Source organism: Pithys albifrons, chromosome 1 (assembly GCF_047495875.1).
Source record: "Pithys albifrons albifrons isolate INPA30051 chromosome 1, PitAlb_v1, whole genome shotgun sequence".
In the NCBI taxonomy this organism is placed as follows: domain Eukaryota; kingdom Metazoa; phylum Chordata; class Aves; order Passeriformes; family Thamnophilidae; genus Pithys; species Pithys albifrons.
In genome coordinates this window covers 67,901,716-67,916,898 of record NC_092458.1, presented here as the reverse complement: position 1 = coordinate 67,916,898, position 15,183 = coordinate 67,901,716, and the positions used below count along the sequence as shown (strand labels likewise).

Genomic DNA, 15,183 nt, shown 5'->3' with positions numbered 1-15,183 from the left:
GTCTAACTGAAACCTCAGTTTGCTGCGAGATGCTGTGGAGAGCCTGTTAACGGGACTCTGCCGCTCTGTCCCTGGGCCCTGTAACCAGCAAGACCAGAATGCAACTGAAGTGGTGAGCCCTGACTCCAACTTATGAACCCCTTAGGAGTAAACCCAGTTCAAGAAGTTCCCCGCACTAATTTACTTCACCTAATTTTCCTTCACAGTTTATCACATTTTCAGTTATACACATTAAGTTGATTAAGCCACACTCTAAACTGCATGTGGATTAACCAGAGGTGAATAAATCTAAAAGGAAGAGTTCAGAGAGCTGAAAGCACCTGGCTCCCAGCATGTGTGCTCATGCCCAGTCCCACAGCACTCAGGAACTTGAGGCAAGTACTAAGGATGATCATCCTCAGTTCCTGACTGCTGCTTGCTCCCTGTGGGTAGTGAAAATTCCTATATCCAGCCACCACCTTTGATCCTGCACTGTGAGGACACTTTCTGAAGCAAGAAATAGGAAGGATTAACAGTGAGGACAGAGCTGAGTCCATTCCATATTTGCACTCATACAGCTCTTCTTCCTCTTCCCCTCCATATGCTGTCCCCAAGTTAAGACCTCTGTGCTTAATATTCAGAGCCCAGAGACCTGACCAGGACAGACTAGCTCAGCTCTGACAACAGCTGAGCGCTGGGGACTTCATGATGCGGACTGTTGAGGCAAGTGAGTTTTCTATGGCCAGAACATGAGTCAACAGACAGGTCTTAGAACACAAAGTATTGTCTGCAAACAAAATGTGAGTCAACCCTAATTACAGTAGAGTTACCTCTTCACTGTAATTTATCATTCACTTATGGTCATGCAGATAAAGTATTCAAGTAATAAAAAGTCTGGTGTCCTGTGAAGCCAGATGCCAGCAAGGCAACTTAAATAGCAGGTACTCTAAGAGCTTGTGAAACACTATGTGAAATGTTAAATAACTTTATTTTTTCTCTTTTGTAACAAAACAATGCTTTGTTCAGGCGCTCGTAGTGGCTGGCACACACCAGTCCAAAGCAGACTTTAAGTTTTCATTATTTACAGTGACATGGGTCTGCTCTTCATGAAAGTGAAGACTATGAGAAACACTCCAAATACAAACTTGTACTTAATCATCTCTTCATGCTATTTAAAAGCAACATATTGAATATAAATGACAGTGGCATGAAGCAGACACTGGCAAACCATGGGATGTCACAGATGAGCTTTGGTGACTCACAGCTCTGTAGCTTAAGAGCTGATGCATGGATCCATGCTGCACTTAATTAGCTGTTCCCTGGGAAGCAACCTCTGTCAGGACCAAAAACCAAGAAGGCCTAACAGCTCCCCTGCTCCAGACGAACTCCTGCATTTTGGTGAAGCCAACAAAGTAACAGAAGTGACAGGATCTCAAGACTAAATCACCTTTCTTAAACAAAACAAAAATATCTATTCTGATGAAGGGATACATGCTTTTGTGTGCATACTACAAAATCAGCTTTAGAGTTTTGGGGAAATACAAGGCAGAAATGCTTAGTTTCCACATTTAGGAAAATACAGAGATGGATCAAGTTCCAAAGACTTCTTTTGCTGACTAACCTACTCGATGAGTGGGTAAGGAAATAAACTACATTTGCTTCCAGCTATGATAGCCAGTCCTGAAAAAAGAACATGTTTGAGCCTGACTGGTTAACACCTTCTAAGCTTTGTACTGAAGTATGTTTCCAAGCCACAGAAATTTTAGTGGCTGTACTGGAATACATAGTGGCTTATACATGAAATCTGTACAGAAAAACACATCCATGAAACATGGTAACAGCACAGATTTGCCCATCAACACAGTGTATTTAAGACAAAGTTAAAAATGTGGGATGTGTGTGGCTCAGCACTACATCCCAAATAATTGTTGAGAACAAACCAAGTGCTTCACTGTCACAGGAACAACTTGCTAGGCAGATACAGTTCTGTAACGTGGAGGTGTAAGGCGGAGTTAAAAATTAATTGTAGTCAAAAGTTCAATCCCCAGTGACCTCATTTTGTGAGTATGCAACATTCATAAAAGTGCCTACAGGCTGAATAAACTCCAATTAAAAAATAACATGGCATGAATAGCTTTGGTGCCGAGCTACCTGCACGCTAAGAGAAGTATGCTGTAAAGGAGGAAATGAGCAATGAAATGCCCAAAGAAATGTAGGGAGAAACCATATCACTCTCCTTGTTTTGTAGTCACTCTGAGTGTCTGAGCTTCAGACTTGTGGTATGGGATGAAGAGCATGTGTGGAAAAAAGAAAGGACAGAGTTTATATCCCTTGTATAGCAAGGCAGAAGTAAACGCTGTCCTGCACAGCTTCTCTTTCCAATTCAAAGCTACCACCACCAAAAACCTTGCTTTTTTTCAACCAGAAGAGAGGTCTGGATGCAGCTACACCATCTGGGTGGTTACATTTGTTTTGCCAAGCACAGGGGCTCCAAGCAGTGCTCATAGCAGAGAGAGGGCTTACAGTCAGAGTCCATTCCTTGGTGACCACTTCCTCCACCTTCTGCAGGGCTCCATCCCACACTGTCTGCCTGCCCATTACACAAACCCAGAGCTGCCACACATGCACAACTTTGTATTTTAGACAACTGAAGCAAGCACTAAACAGCACTCATAATTAACCTAAAATATGTTATAATAAAAAGAAAAAGCCTGAATTGCATGTTAGATAATAGCAGAATGTGGTGTTAAAACTAAAACTGCAGTAACTTTTATCCACCCAATGTACACACATTCATGTAAAAACTGTACTGGTTTGTCAGGAGCCAAGGGAAAGGACCAGCTGAATTTCTCTAGGGTTATGATGGCAGATCACCACTAGATGGTAGATGAGTAGCATTAATTCTACCTCCCATTTTACGCTTCAGAAATACAATTGGCATACATCCGCTAGGGCTCTTGCCTCTTCTGACTTGTATGTCCTTAGATACAAGTGAGAGTTTTGGAAAATCTGAAAATCTGGCTGAAGCAGTTCTAAGTCTCCACAAGAGGAGACTTCAGAGCCGAAACATTTATAAACACTGAGTTAATTTTTCCAATCTTACCATTGCTGCAAACACTACAGTAAACAAACTTGCTTTTCTCCAGCAAAAAAGACAATACTGATAAGCTTTGTAACCATTTACAGTTAGTTTGCAAAGCTGTGCCAGGCTTTTAAAAGTAGGACAGCTTCACAGACATTATAAAACTTAACAGCACGAAAGGCTGAAGCCTTTGTCTATCTCTTACCTAAGGTACAAGATACTTCTAGCCAAACTAAGGTGTCTTGAAAGATATATCAGCTTTATTTTGCAAATGGGTTGCATATTCATATATATCCAGAGGGATTTTTGCCCCGGTGTACTTTTCCCAATGATTAGCAAAACTTTCACTACTACCTCACCCCAAGAAGATCCAAACCCCATTACCATATATCACTGGGACTGAGCTAAGTCTCACTGCTTCAGACAGGTGCAGGCAGGATATGTCTGACAGCTCTTACAAACACTGGCAAATCACTGCAATTGCTGCGGTGCCAACTCTCACCATGTTTTAGGTGAGGGCACAGTGTTACCCTGTAAGCTTACCTCAGAAGTGCTGCAGTATCTACCTACCCAACAACTGAGAGTATGAAATCATGCATTAGGTGCAGTGAAACAATGGTATCCTCACCAAAACAGTAGCCACACACAGAGCCCAGCATCTAAAGTACCACTGTCTGCAACTGGCAGGCAAATAAATAACCAAGCAGTTTACCCTCAGCATGGCTATCACCGCACAGTGAAAACATGGGATACAACTGAATGCTTTAATCTCTGTACTCTATCTTTCACACCATACAGCTCTACAATATTACCAGGTTCTGCAAGGTTTCCACAGGCAAAGTGTTTTACAGTGAGTCAACACTACTTCAAAATACACAGACTGTTTAAAGACCTTTCAGTTGGGAAGGAAACAGCCGGACCCTGCTCAGGCTGGTAAAATCTGCCAAGACCACATGACAAGGTGGTGTCTCTGCAGGGTGCAATAAGCTGCCCTTGAAAACGTACATGAATAGCTTTGCTGCCAAAACTTTCTTTGATATTAATGCGCAAAGAAAAAAATAATTTGACATTAGCATTCAAAGAGAATATTTTAAAGGAAATAATTGGTGTCAGCATATTTTAGCAATAACAAGCTGCAGTAGCCATTAGTTTGCATTAATAAAGACAAAACCTGATACATCTTATGAAGGCTTTTGCTTTTTTTCTTACCTCTTCCTTTTTCTCTTCAGCACCAGAGGCTAAATTCAGGCTAAGCTGAGAGTGGCTGCTTATGCCACTGTCTTCATTTCCATCATCATAGTACACAGTTTGCACCGAGTCCTGGAAGCAAACAGGACTCTTTCCCAACTTCAGCCCTGGTACCTCAACTCTCTCCTCGCTCTCTGATGAGCTCAGTGACAATGTGCTGTGATGGTTTGAACACTGGAAATTCATACTGCACTTGACCTTCCCTGCAGTGGAACTTTGAGGCTTTGGAGTAGTTGGCCTGACTGGAACATGAGGGTTTTCAGTTTCATCTGTAAACTGCTGGGTAGCTTTTGGTTCATCTGAGTCCGAATAAAATACTTCATTGGGAAATGGACTAATGTCATTCAGCGTGGGTGATAAGTTATCACAGTCTGGGATACCCGATGACGTCCTGAGGCTTTTGTCTTCAGCAAGAGCTACATTCATTTCAGCCTCTTTATCCTGAGCAGCCACAGGGCTTTGCAGACAAGGTGTTCCCTGCAAGGAAGAGTCTGGGCTGGATACTGGGGAGGTGCATCTTTTTCTGTCATGATCTGTGCTGCTAGAAACCCTACGGGAGTAGTCATCATGCAGTCTGCTGTTTGACCTTGTTCTCTGGGACTGCTCAATGGGAGAAGGAGCCGTCTTAGGGGCATCCTTCTTCCATGCAACATCTGTAACATTACTGACGAGTTTCAAAACTCGGTCAAAATCCTTTGCCCTGATAGGGCTCTTCCATCGCTTGGATCTCCTCTCAGGGTTTCCACCACTTTTATCTGAGTCAGCAGAAGCAACACTCACAGTCCTTGTTGGCATCTGTTTTTCATTTGCAACCTTAAGATCAGCAAGGTTTGAAGTAGACTTCCTTTTGAATGAGCTTTTTTTCAGAAAGTTCAAATTATCTGAACTTTTGCTTCTCCGATAAATGATCCTATTGTTTTCCGAGTTTTTCACCAAAATTTCACAGATCTTTGGCTCTGCAATGACAGGTGATGTTGGCCTAACACAGTTGTGATGACTCTGGACTTTATCTGTGTCTAGCAAGTTTATGCGACCAGCACCGTAAGCCCGCCTGATGCTGCGTGAGCGATGAGTGTTCCTCAGGAAAGACTCATCACTCTCCTCTGCATCAGAGCAGTCAGAAGCCAAACCATCCACTGCATTTTGGAAATCATGCAGAGGCCCTGAATAGGAATACCTGTTAGTCTGTACTCGCACCACTGTCCCATTTGAAGCATGTTTGCCTATGCCATTCTCATTTAAGATGTCTGAGCATTCCCTTGTTTTAATTTCTTGGAGAACTGAAGATTTCAACTTCTTGAAAGATCCCATTTTTCTGATGGAAGAGAAAGCATTCCATGTGGATGAGTTGCCCATCAAAACTAGAGAACGAGGCCTGTCAGAGCTGGAATTAGCCCGTTTCCGAGGGGTAGTGAAAAAGCGCATGATTTTGGAAGGGCTGACTTTATCCTCTTGAAATTCTTCCTCATGACCATTGCTGGTGCTGTGTCCTCCACCATGACTGACACAGGTAGTCTGGTTCTGGGACTCTTTATTATCCATAACTATACAAGTAACGGTGGTGCCATTTCCACAGCCATTTGGAAATGTTGTCATGCTCTCAATGCAGTATGCACGGAGACTGAGGCTGGGGTAGCTCAAACTGACACTGCTGTCTCCACCAGCTGACCTTGCTGCCTCCCCTTCATCTGCTGCACCTCGGTTTGTCTCACTCTCACATCGACTGGGTGAGCTGAGCTCCTCAGGTGGCACTGCCTGCATTGAGAAAACAAAAGCAACCATTAAGAAATTTCCTTACAAAGTCCTCAACTAAAAGAAGTTTGAGCTCCACTGCAGGAAATAAAGATTCACACAAAATGAAGGAATTCTTTAATGCTCAACAAAGGTGTGTTGCGGCGGTGCAGAGAAGGCATTCATAACTCCCTCGAAGTATAATTGAATTTATTAGCAATTCAAGAGACCAGAATAATTTCAATATGTACTTGTTTCTCTAATGCTTAATCAGCTAATAAATTCAGTATGACTACCACACCTACCTTACAATGGTAAATACAATCCCCATACACACCTAGAGAAAGAAATCCCCAACAACAGCAATCCAGTCTTCCTCCTCAAATGCTCTGCACCGAGCCCCAAAACACACAGGAAGTTTTCATTCAAAAAAATAATAATGTTCCTTAAGTGACACCTAATTCTCAAACAGCAGCTAAAGAAGAGGAAAATATACATAATTTTTCTTACATTTGTTATTGTTGGTAGGCTGCGTGAGATTTGACTGTCTTGTCTGTCCCCTGGCAGATAAAAACCTAAAAAGTTATATCAAGTGCACAGCAAAGCATTCTTCCTTACAAAAAAAAAGCCAAGAATCATAAGCAGTACACCCAGAAGCTACTCTATGCTGTACTGACAGTGATGAAAAATCTGAAAGTCACTGGAGTGTTTAGGACATGCTGTAAAAGGGATCTCTCCCTGAGCTAAGCATGGCAGATCCAGCAGCCCAAACCACACTCCAGTGCTTGGACCGGGGGCCATGCCAGGGGTCTTTGTCAGGCAGGCAGGCAGGCATTTGCCCCACCGTGCTATACGACACCCAGAAAACACTGGGATGCCCATTCTGAAGCTTGCTCCACCTTAAAAACAAAGCTCATGGCACGGTTCTTTCTGCAACTGCAACGGGCAGTGGATCTTCACAAACCAGCCACAGTCGGGGAAGGGGGCAGCGGGGGGACTCCTCTCTCTCCCTGAAACAAGGAAAGAAAACATACAGCTGTGCTCAGGGGAGAACGGCAGCCCCGGCCCCTTCTTTGTCTCCTTCACACCCGAAGGGCCACGGGAGCTCGGGGGGCCAGCGGGGATGGGGAGTGCAGGCGATGCGGAGGCTCAGGGGTCGGCGATGCACCGCCCGCCGGGGCTCCCACCGCGGGGAGACGCAGCGAGCGGCCCGGGGCGCCCTGCAGGTCCCACACAGGCAAACCCCACCTCCACGGAACGCGTCGGCTGCGGAGCCCGTGCCCGTTGGTTTTAAGGTTGCTCCCTCCTCGCAAAGTTTTGCGAGCCTCTGTCCCTCGGCGGATAAAAGGATTTGCTTGTGCTCCAGCGAGACGCCTGAACTCTCTCCCTCGCCGCTTGTTTTTAATCCCCCTCATTCAGAGGGTCACGGCGGAGCCTGCGGGCAGCACGGCAGGGCAGAGCCGGGCCGAGCCCCGACGCCCCGCACCCGGGGCCGCACAAAAGCCCGTCAGGCACCCAACCCTCGGCCTGCCCTTGCAGCCTTGCACCCTCAACTTTCCACACGCAAAATGAGCATCGAACAATAAACGAGAACAGGACGCTGCTCTCGGCAGAGAACTTCCCACAGAAAGTGGCTCTGGGAGAAACTGCACCTGAGCAGTGCAGAAGGGGCGCGGGCGAGAGGCGGGAGAACAAATGCAGTGATACAAGATTAAAAACCCAGCTCGCAGCATGGAGCCTGCAACAGCTTCCCCGGAGCAGTGTCCTTACCTGGGGAGAGGCGGGACACCCCACTGTCTCCTCCACGCGTCCTCGCGACCGCCCGCTCCCGCATCGCTATGGTAGCGGCGGCGCGCTGGGGCGGGGGCGTGCGGGGGCAGCGCCGGCCGGGGGCGGTGGCCCGGCGGGGCGGGGCGGGAGCCCCCGGCTCCTCCTGCCGGTCTCGAGTGAGACTCTCCGGCTCTCCAGCCCGCGGGAAGGAGTCTCTCTCTTCGCTCTGCCGTGCGTGACGGCAGTTTCCCCCCCCCCCCCCCCCCCCCCTTAGGAAACGGCCGGCCACACAAGGATGATCACGTTTGGTACCTCCAAAATCTCCTCGATGGTGCCCCGCCTCCTCGCGCGTCTCTAGCTCACCCGCGCTGTTTGCAATGGGCCATAGCGCGGCCGAAATCACACTCAGTTTCCAGACTGCCTTTCTGTAGAAAACCAAAAACTTTTGGCTTGCTGCTGTTCCTCAGACTTAACAGCAAGAACAACATTTTATGCACGGTCTGAACAGTTGATGTATTACATGGAAAATTTCGTGAGGCTCTTCCTTAAAGCTATGTGTCATGACTCCTGGCAAAGACCCGTAACAGCTGGTAGTCCTTGCTCAAATAGGTTATGGTCTAAACATATTTCTACTCTTGGACTAGAACTGTAGACATAAATAAAACTGTTTTAATGTAGCTTAGGTAAGATACAAAATTAAAATGGGACAAGACGGAATGCATGGCAGAACAGACGTCCTAGAGAACTAACGAAGGCCATCAGCTCCACTCACTGCCTCTCCTCCGAGACTGGTAGGACTGCACATGCTGTGTAATTACTTCTCTGGAGAGCAGTACAGACACACTCTCAAAGGCAAGGTGTAGTTAGGGGATGAAGCAAACAAATGGGCTTAAGGATGCAGGTCAAATGAGGTAGCAAATAACTCCGGGAGTGACCACAAGACTCTCTGGCAGTCAGCAGGAGCAGGAACAGCCTGCCACCAGCACAGCTCTTGTTGGCTGCAGCTTTCTGGTACACCCCATGGAAGGAGAGAGTTTGGAATAATGACTCAAATGAGGGGGCAAAGTGGCTGCTTTACAGTGCTGGGCATGAGAAGCAAAGGAGAAATAAACGGAGATTAAGATTGGAAATGCTGACATTGTATGGAGAGAGTTCATATGGACTGTGGCTGGTGATCTGTGTTAGCTTGGCATTGCCTGGGTGAAGCTTCCAAGTCAGTGCAGACAAACACTCTCTGCTTCAGACCTTGACAAAGGGAAGTCTCTGAAGGAGGACTCAGTAAAGGTGATGAAATGGCCAAGAGAATTACATTAGTGGCAACATTACAAAAATATTTCATTTATATGAGACAAGAAATGTGTCAGAAATTGAGTTTAAAACCACTTTATAAGTCTTATAAACTTGTCTCACATCCTACCCGGTATCTATACGGGTTTATGCTGGACACTTAGTAACTTCTAACAGAATTATTCAAGCCTGTATTTCAATGGATTTGGCTCCCTATGTTCCTGTGCATTCCTTTCCATAAATATCCCAGCTATATGCATCACATTCCCTTTGCATATACTTTTTAATCCACAAACCCTCTCAGAGAAGGGATCCCCTAGTTCCTCTGGTGTTCTCTATCTACCAGTTGGAGAAAAAGATAAAGCAGAGAAAACTATTGAGCCCAATTAAGCCACTAATTTGGATCTCTCCTGTATCCTGCCAGCAGTGTTTCTGAAACTTGAGAAATTCTGATAACTGAGATCCAAAGCCATCTTAAACATATTTTAAGCTCATCAGTAGGTTAAACAGTGTTGAAGAGCTAGAAATTACAGAAGAGGGTATTGACAGACTAACAAAATGCTCACAAGAACTTAAAAAGCCATGCTAAAAATCACTTCAGATAATTAGGTAAGAGTACATCTTGTATATTGTATTCTTTAAATGTCACTACATTGAATAAAGGAAATACCGAGAAAGTTGCAATTACAGAGATAACAGTATTTAGTCAATTAGACATTTGATAAGTTTCTAAAAGTAAACAGTTTTAATCTTCTAGACTATTTTGTCATAGCTTTTCTACTGGTAGTATGTTAAAACCCTCTTCTGACTCTTGCAGCTTCATTGATTTGGTCTGTCCTTCCCCATGTGCAAGCAATTCAGAGAAGCTCAGATGCAGTACAATAAAGAGTGTGTTTGGGAACAGGATTAACTTCCTGTACTGGAGACCAATAATTACTGAAAACTTTTCTTAATCTGTTTGTTCTGTTTTGTTTTATTTTGTTTTGTTTTTTTTAAAGGCTGGTAAATGTATATAGAATTTAGGTGCCGTCACACCAAGGTCTACTAAAATGGTACAAAGCAAAATTTATCAACAGGACTGCCATGAAAAAGAAGAAAAACCCCTTGAACACTTTTTAGTTTCTTACAATATTTGAAGTAACACAAGCCATAGTGTTTCCTCAAAGTTACAAGCTAAAGTTTCAGATTAGTCCTTCCTATATTAATGTTTTTCTACAACCCTAAAGAAGCAAAATTAGAATATTAATACAATTTGCCACTGAGAATGCTTAGTAATAAGAACAAATTCATAGCACTTGCATAGGTATTCCTGGAAAACAGCTATATACTGTGTTATTTAAGGCTCCAAATGAGTAACATTTTTGCCTCCAGATGAGTAACAAGGCTGCAGTGAACAAAGGGGCAGTGCCCGCTGTACGTGTTGTGGTTGACCAAGTACAGTAATTTACGAAGAGAGGAACTTTGAGAATAAATTCCAGATTGGTATATGCGTGAGGTTTTTAATAGTGATTTGACATCACAGTGCTACAAAAATGAAATGCTTGTTTTAGAAGCTCTAAGTCTGTACTTTAAAAGAGGTTTAATGCACATGTGACAAGGAATGAGAAGGATTAGTCCAAATATAATACAGGTGGGAAAGGATTACAAAAAATGTGACACAGGAGAAAGACAGAGTTTTAATGATGAAGGAACAATCTCCCCCCTCAACTTTTAGCTGGTAGTGATGCATCTTTTAGCTTTTTTAGAATAGCAAAGGGCACATTTATGTAATGAAGTCACTCATATAAATCTGAGAAGTCTGCATGAGAATGATTCCCTGTACTTAGTTTAGAAATCTTCTCTCGTACTGCTGCAACACTATTTCTTCCCTGTTTCTTTTATAAATACTTTCTAAAAGTCTATTTCAAAGTAGTGACTTTTTTTTAAAAAAGAGGTACTTTAAAATGTACAAATGAAAACAAGGAGTAATTTCTGAAAAAAAGGAGTAATTTCTGGAAAACATAAAAGGATTTGTCCTATTTCCACAGCTATTGAGCAAGATGGCAAAAGAAATTACTCTCTAAGACATACTCTAAATTAATGAGTGACTAAATTTAATTATTAAAATGCAGGATTACTGAAATAAGAGATCCCTTTGCTTTAAATGATAGTGTCTTTTCCAGGCTGCAGTACATAGCTAAGGCTCCAGTTGTGCAATTTGCACCTTCCTTTTAGATCCCAGGCAAAGACTCTTCTGCAAGCAATTAACCTCCAAGGAATCTTTACACACCAACAGATCCCAGAGGGAATTAAGCTGAGTCGTACATCTCTGGAAGTTAATGGCAACTGCTGCACTGACTTCACTAGAAGCAGGATCACGATCTCAGTTTTTTCAGTTTAGAAGTAAGGGAAGAGTAGCGTGTTTGTGTATGCATGCTCAAACTAACATAGGCCACTAATTATTTTTATTCTTTTTTTTATATATAATGTGAATTTGGTGTAGGATTTTTCCATTTGTGTATAACTACAACCAAATAAGTAATCAAAAATTGAAAGGGATTTTCCAAAACCCAGACCTTTGTCATCTTGGCACTGAAAAAGTCTAAGATGACAAAATTAATCACAGTGCTAAGAAAAACACTGAAAGGACAGCTTGGGTTAAATTGCCGTATTAACTTCTTCATGTGGCCTGTGAAAGTCCCCATTGCCCGTGTGCAGGAGGCTGATGTGCTGCTTCTGAGAAGCCAGTTCCGCTTGCATTTACTTTGTTGCTGATAAAAGCAATTACGGACCCTAGTGAGAAAAGTTTATCACAATTTGGTCTAAATCACAATACACAACAAACTGTTTCCTCTTCTAATCTTCTTTTAAATGTGCTTTGCTGAGGCTGTTTTGCTGAGCTTGCTCAGCTCTGTTAAACAGAGACTAATTTAGGGACAGCACAATAGCCTGATGGAGTGACGCCATCAATGTAAAATGACCCTTGTGTACCAGGTTACCATTATCCCATCTCCGAGTTGCTCTTACTCACCCACCTACACCACTACAGCTGCATGCAACTTAATGATGGCTTCAGCCTTTCAGGCAGCTAGACTGCTATTTATAACCCCGCGGGATCTGACTGTGGTGCTATTCTTTCTCCCCACCCTCAAGAGGCATTATTCAGAGAGCATGACATGGAGAGATGACTGGTACTACAGAAGAGCAGTTTTCAATAAACAGGTCATTGTGTTTTAACATAAAGAAGACTTCCAGTTACCAATTAGGAAGGCTGAATTCCACCTTTATTTTGTGTCTCACAAAGTTTGAGAAGTAGGAAGGAAAAGGACTGGAGATGAAAAGTAGACAGAAATAGGAAGGAAAAGAGATTAGTCAAGATTTTTTTTTTGGCCTACACTATATATTTTTCATTTTATTCTTGTCTTGAGAAAAGTTACATTAGATTTTCTGTTAGACGGATGTACACTGAAGTGATTTGGACTAATTAGGAAGACAGGGTAAGATACCAGAGTTAACTTGTCCTACTTGGTAGCCTCTTGCTTTGTCTTCCTGCTCAGGTCTGCCTGCCACTCTTTCCTGTATCGAACTCCTCACTGTGGAGTCTGATGGCCTTACAGCCGTTCTGTATTTTCCTTGCATGAAATAGTAGTATGTAAAAGTGACTATTAGGAGCTCTTTATCAACCTTCTTCCCCACCCACTTAATTACCCTACCATCCCCTCTTCTCTATTCAAAACTGTTCTTCAAAAATTACCTGAGGATATGAAGATGCCTTGTTAGGCAACTAGGAGGAGAAAAGAAAAAGAAAGAAGAAAAATGTCAGTGGAAGAATAAATACATAGAGCAAGGGTCTTGAGAAGTTCGAGGGTTGAGGACCACCTGCAGTGGGTGTTTGAACAATTCAGACCAGGGCTGGAGGGACAGTGAAAAGCATTTTTGTGTGTGAGCCATAGGGTTTATTTGATTTCAAAGTGATGGTGCTTCTCTCTGGGCTCAGGGAAGAATCGCAAGCAGCACTCAATGCTCGCTTAAAACATTCAGCTGTGCTGAACGGAGTACAGATACAGCAACACTGCAGAAGCACTGGGTCCATCGGATACTAGAAAAGTTGGAAATGCTTTAAAACTGAAGCAGGTAGTGGACTTTGTTAGGAATAATGCCACATTAGTAGAAATCATGCAAAGTTGCATAAGAACATCCGGCTTCTGATGCTTACTATAATAAAACAACAGGTCTCAGCAGAATGATTGGCCCAGCATGACACAGCAGAAATACCCACCTGGTTACAAGGTGGCTGCAGGACTCTGGCAACTCCTTGTCAGCCAGGGCAGAAAAACCTGAGAAATTACAGCTTTTGATATGTTTATGAGGGCAGAACAGTGAATATCTTAGTATGATTAGGAAAAGAGGAAACAGATTGCATTTGATGCGAAAGATTGGGGCTTCTTGATGTTGTTAGGAGGCTCCTAGGAGGTATTGATTCATGTGCTTCAAGTACAACACAGTCGTTTGGATCTTTTTTTCTCAATTAGTATCAATGCTTTTCTTTCTTTAGTCTCTCCATAATGACAAACTTGCTATCTTTGTTACAGTGTGAAGTAAATTAACTTCATGGGCATATTGCTTGTGCAAGAAGATTGAAATACCATCTTCACCATGTTTCTCTTTCTCTTTCAGGCAAAAAAAAAATTCCTTTTAAATCTACCTTTAGTTGGCCAATTTCTAATTTTTGTTTGAATTTACTCTATCAAGAATGCTATAAAATGGAAAAGCTGGAAGAAATAATTTGAGTGAAGCAGATGACAATGAAGTGCTATAACAATATTTACGTGCTGGGTCTTTTCAATAACATTTGTTCTCTGAATTTAGCCTGCCTGAAAACTTCAAAGCAATGACAAGCTTTCATTAACAGTCATTCTTCTGGTTTTTTGCTGTGGTTGTAACTAATTTTTTTTAATAATTAATGCTAAAATCAAGAGTATTTTTTAAAGCATGGATAATCAAATTTAAGCAAACTACTTATTTGTTTGAAATAGAAGTTATCTAATTTTAAAGATGCAGAAAACACACAATGCTGCTCACTTGAAAACTTACTTAACATGGAATCAAGAAATAATTACACATTTTAAACTAGCCTACTTGTCTGTTTAAAAAAATATATATGCATATATATATATAAAATTAGAACTTTGCAGGATAGTCAAGAAAATATCTTGCAGTCTTATGTTATTCATAATATTACAATTGTTTCTGGGAATCAATATAGATAATATGTACTGACTGCTTCAGTAAGATATTGGAGCTGCACAAGTTAGTCATACTTTGATGAGAAAACAGAAGATTATTTTTAAGATCAGTACCCTGGGTTCATACCACTATCTTCCTGTTAGAACAGTGTGGAAGAAAACTGAACTTGAATTGAGATGGAGTTAGTTGTGTTTATCTAAGGCACCAAATGGCATAATTGACAGAAGTGGTGCAACTGGAACTAGTGCTCTAAGAGATCTTTATGGCCCTGGGCTTAGACACCCATATTCCTCTAAGCATCAGTAAAAGAACTCTGGATTTTGCCAGCACCAGAAATAACGGTAAACTATCTGAAAAAAATTGAACCCTCATTTCAGGCAAGAAAGATGTTTTTATGACTGAGGCTGGGGGAGACAGATTCTGGATTTTGTTTCTCTCTGACCTTGGCAGTTCAGCATACTTTTCTCAGCTTAAGTGCCATATGTGAAAAATATGTGATGATAGGAGTAGTACCTTATAACCTATGGGTCTGCAAGGACCAATCCATCAATGCTTCTCTGGCACTTTAATGCTTACAGTGATGAGAGCTATAAAAAGTGTACACATGGGAAAAATAATCCATTATCTACCCATGCAGAGGACAAAACCTAAACTCTATTTTTTGAAAAGAGTTCAGATTCAAGTTCCTTTTTCAAGACTCAATTGATTATTTTGATGATGGCCCATTAATCTTCTAAACTGGAGTTTGCAGATTTGGCTAATAATTTATGCCTTGTAAGAGTGCAGGATACCTCTGAACCTGAAAGATTACACATAGCCTTACTCAGAAAGTTAATTTATGTTGATGAGCTATCTTTGCC

General features: G+C 42.4%; 1 protein-coding gene across 4 annotated transcripts in view; it reads right to left on the bottom strand.

Annotated features, from left to right (window-relative positions):
* SPATA13 (spermatogenesis associated 13) overlaps nt 1-15,183 on the bottom strand; it is a 71,462-nt gene that overhangs the window by 38,376 nt on the left and 17,903 nt on the right. For 2 of the 4 annotated variants that reach the window (XM_071553759.1, XM_071553789.1), the window contains exons 1-2: nt 7,811-7,897; nt 4,271-6,064 (exon numbers count right to left, since the gene is read on the bottom strand). In XM_071553759.1, the coding sequence (XP_071409860.1) occupies nt 4,271-5,905 (1,635 nt within the window). In that variant the 5' untranslated portion in view covers nt 5,906-6,064; nt 7,811-7,897. Of the gene's footprint in view, nt 1-4,270; nt 6,065-7,810; nt 7,898-15,183 lie in introns of those variants that run through there. The other 2 variants (XM_071553779.1, XM_071553769.1) reach the window with 1 other exon arrangement.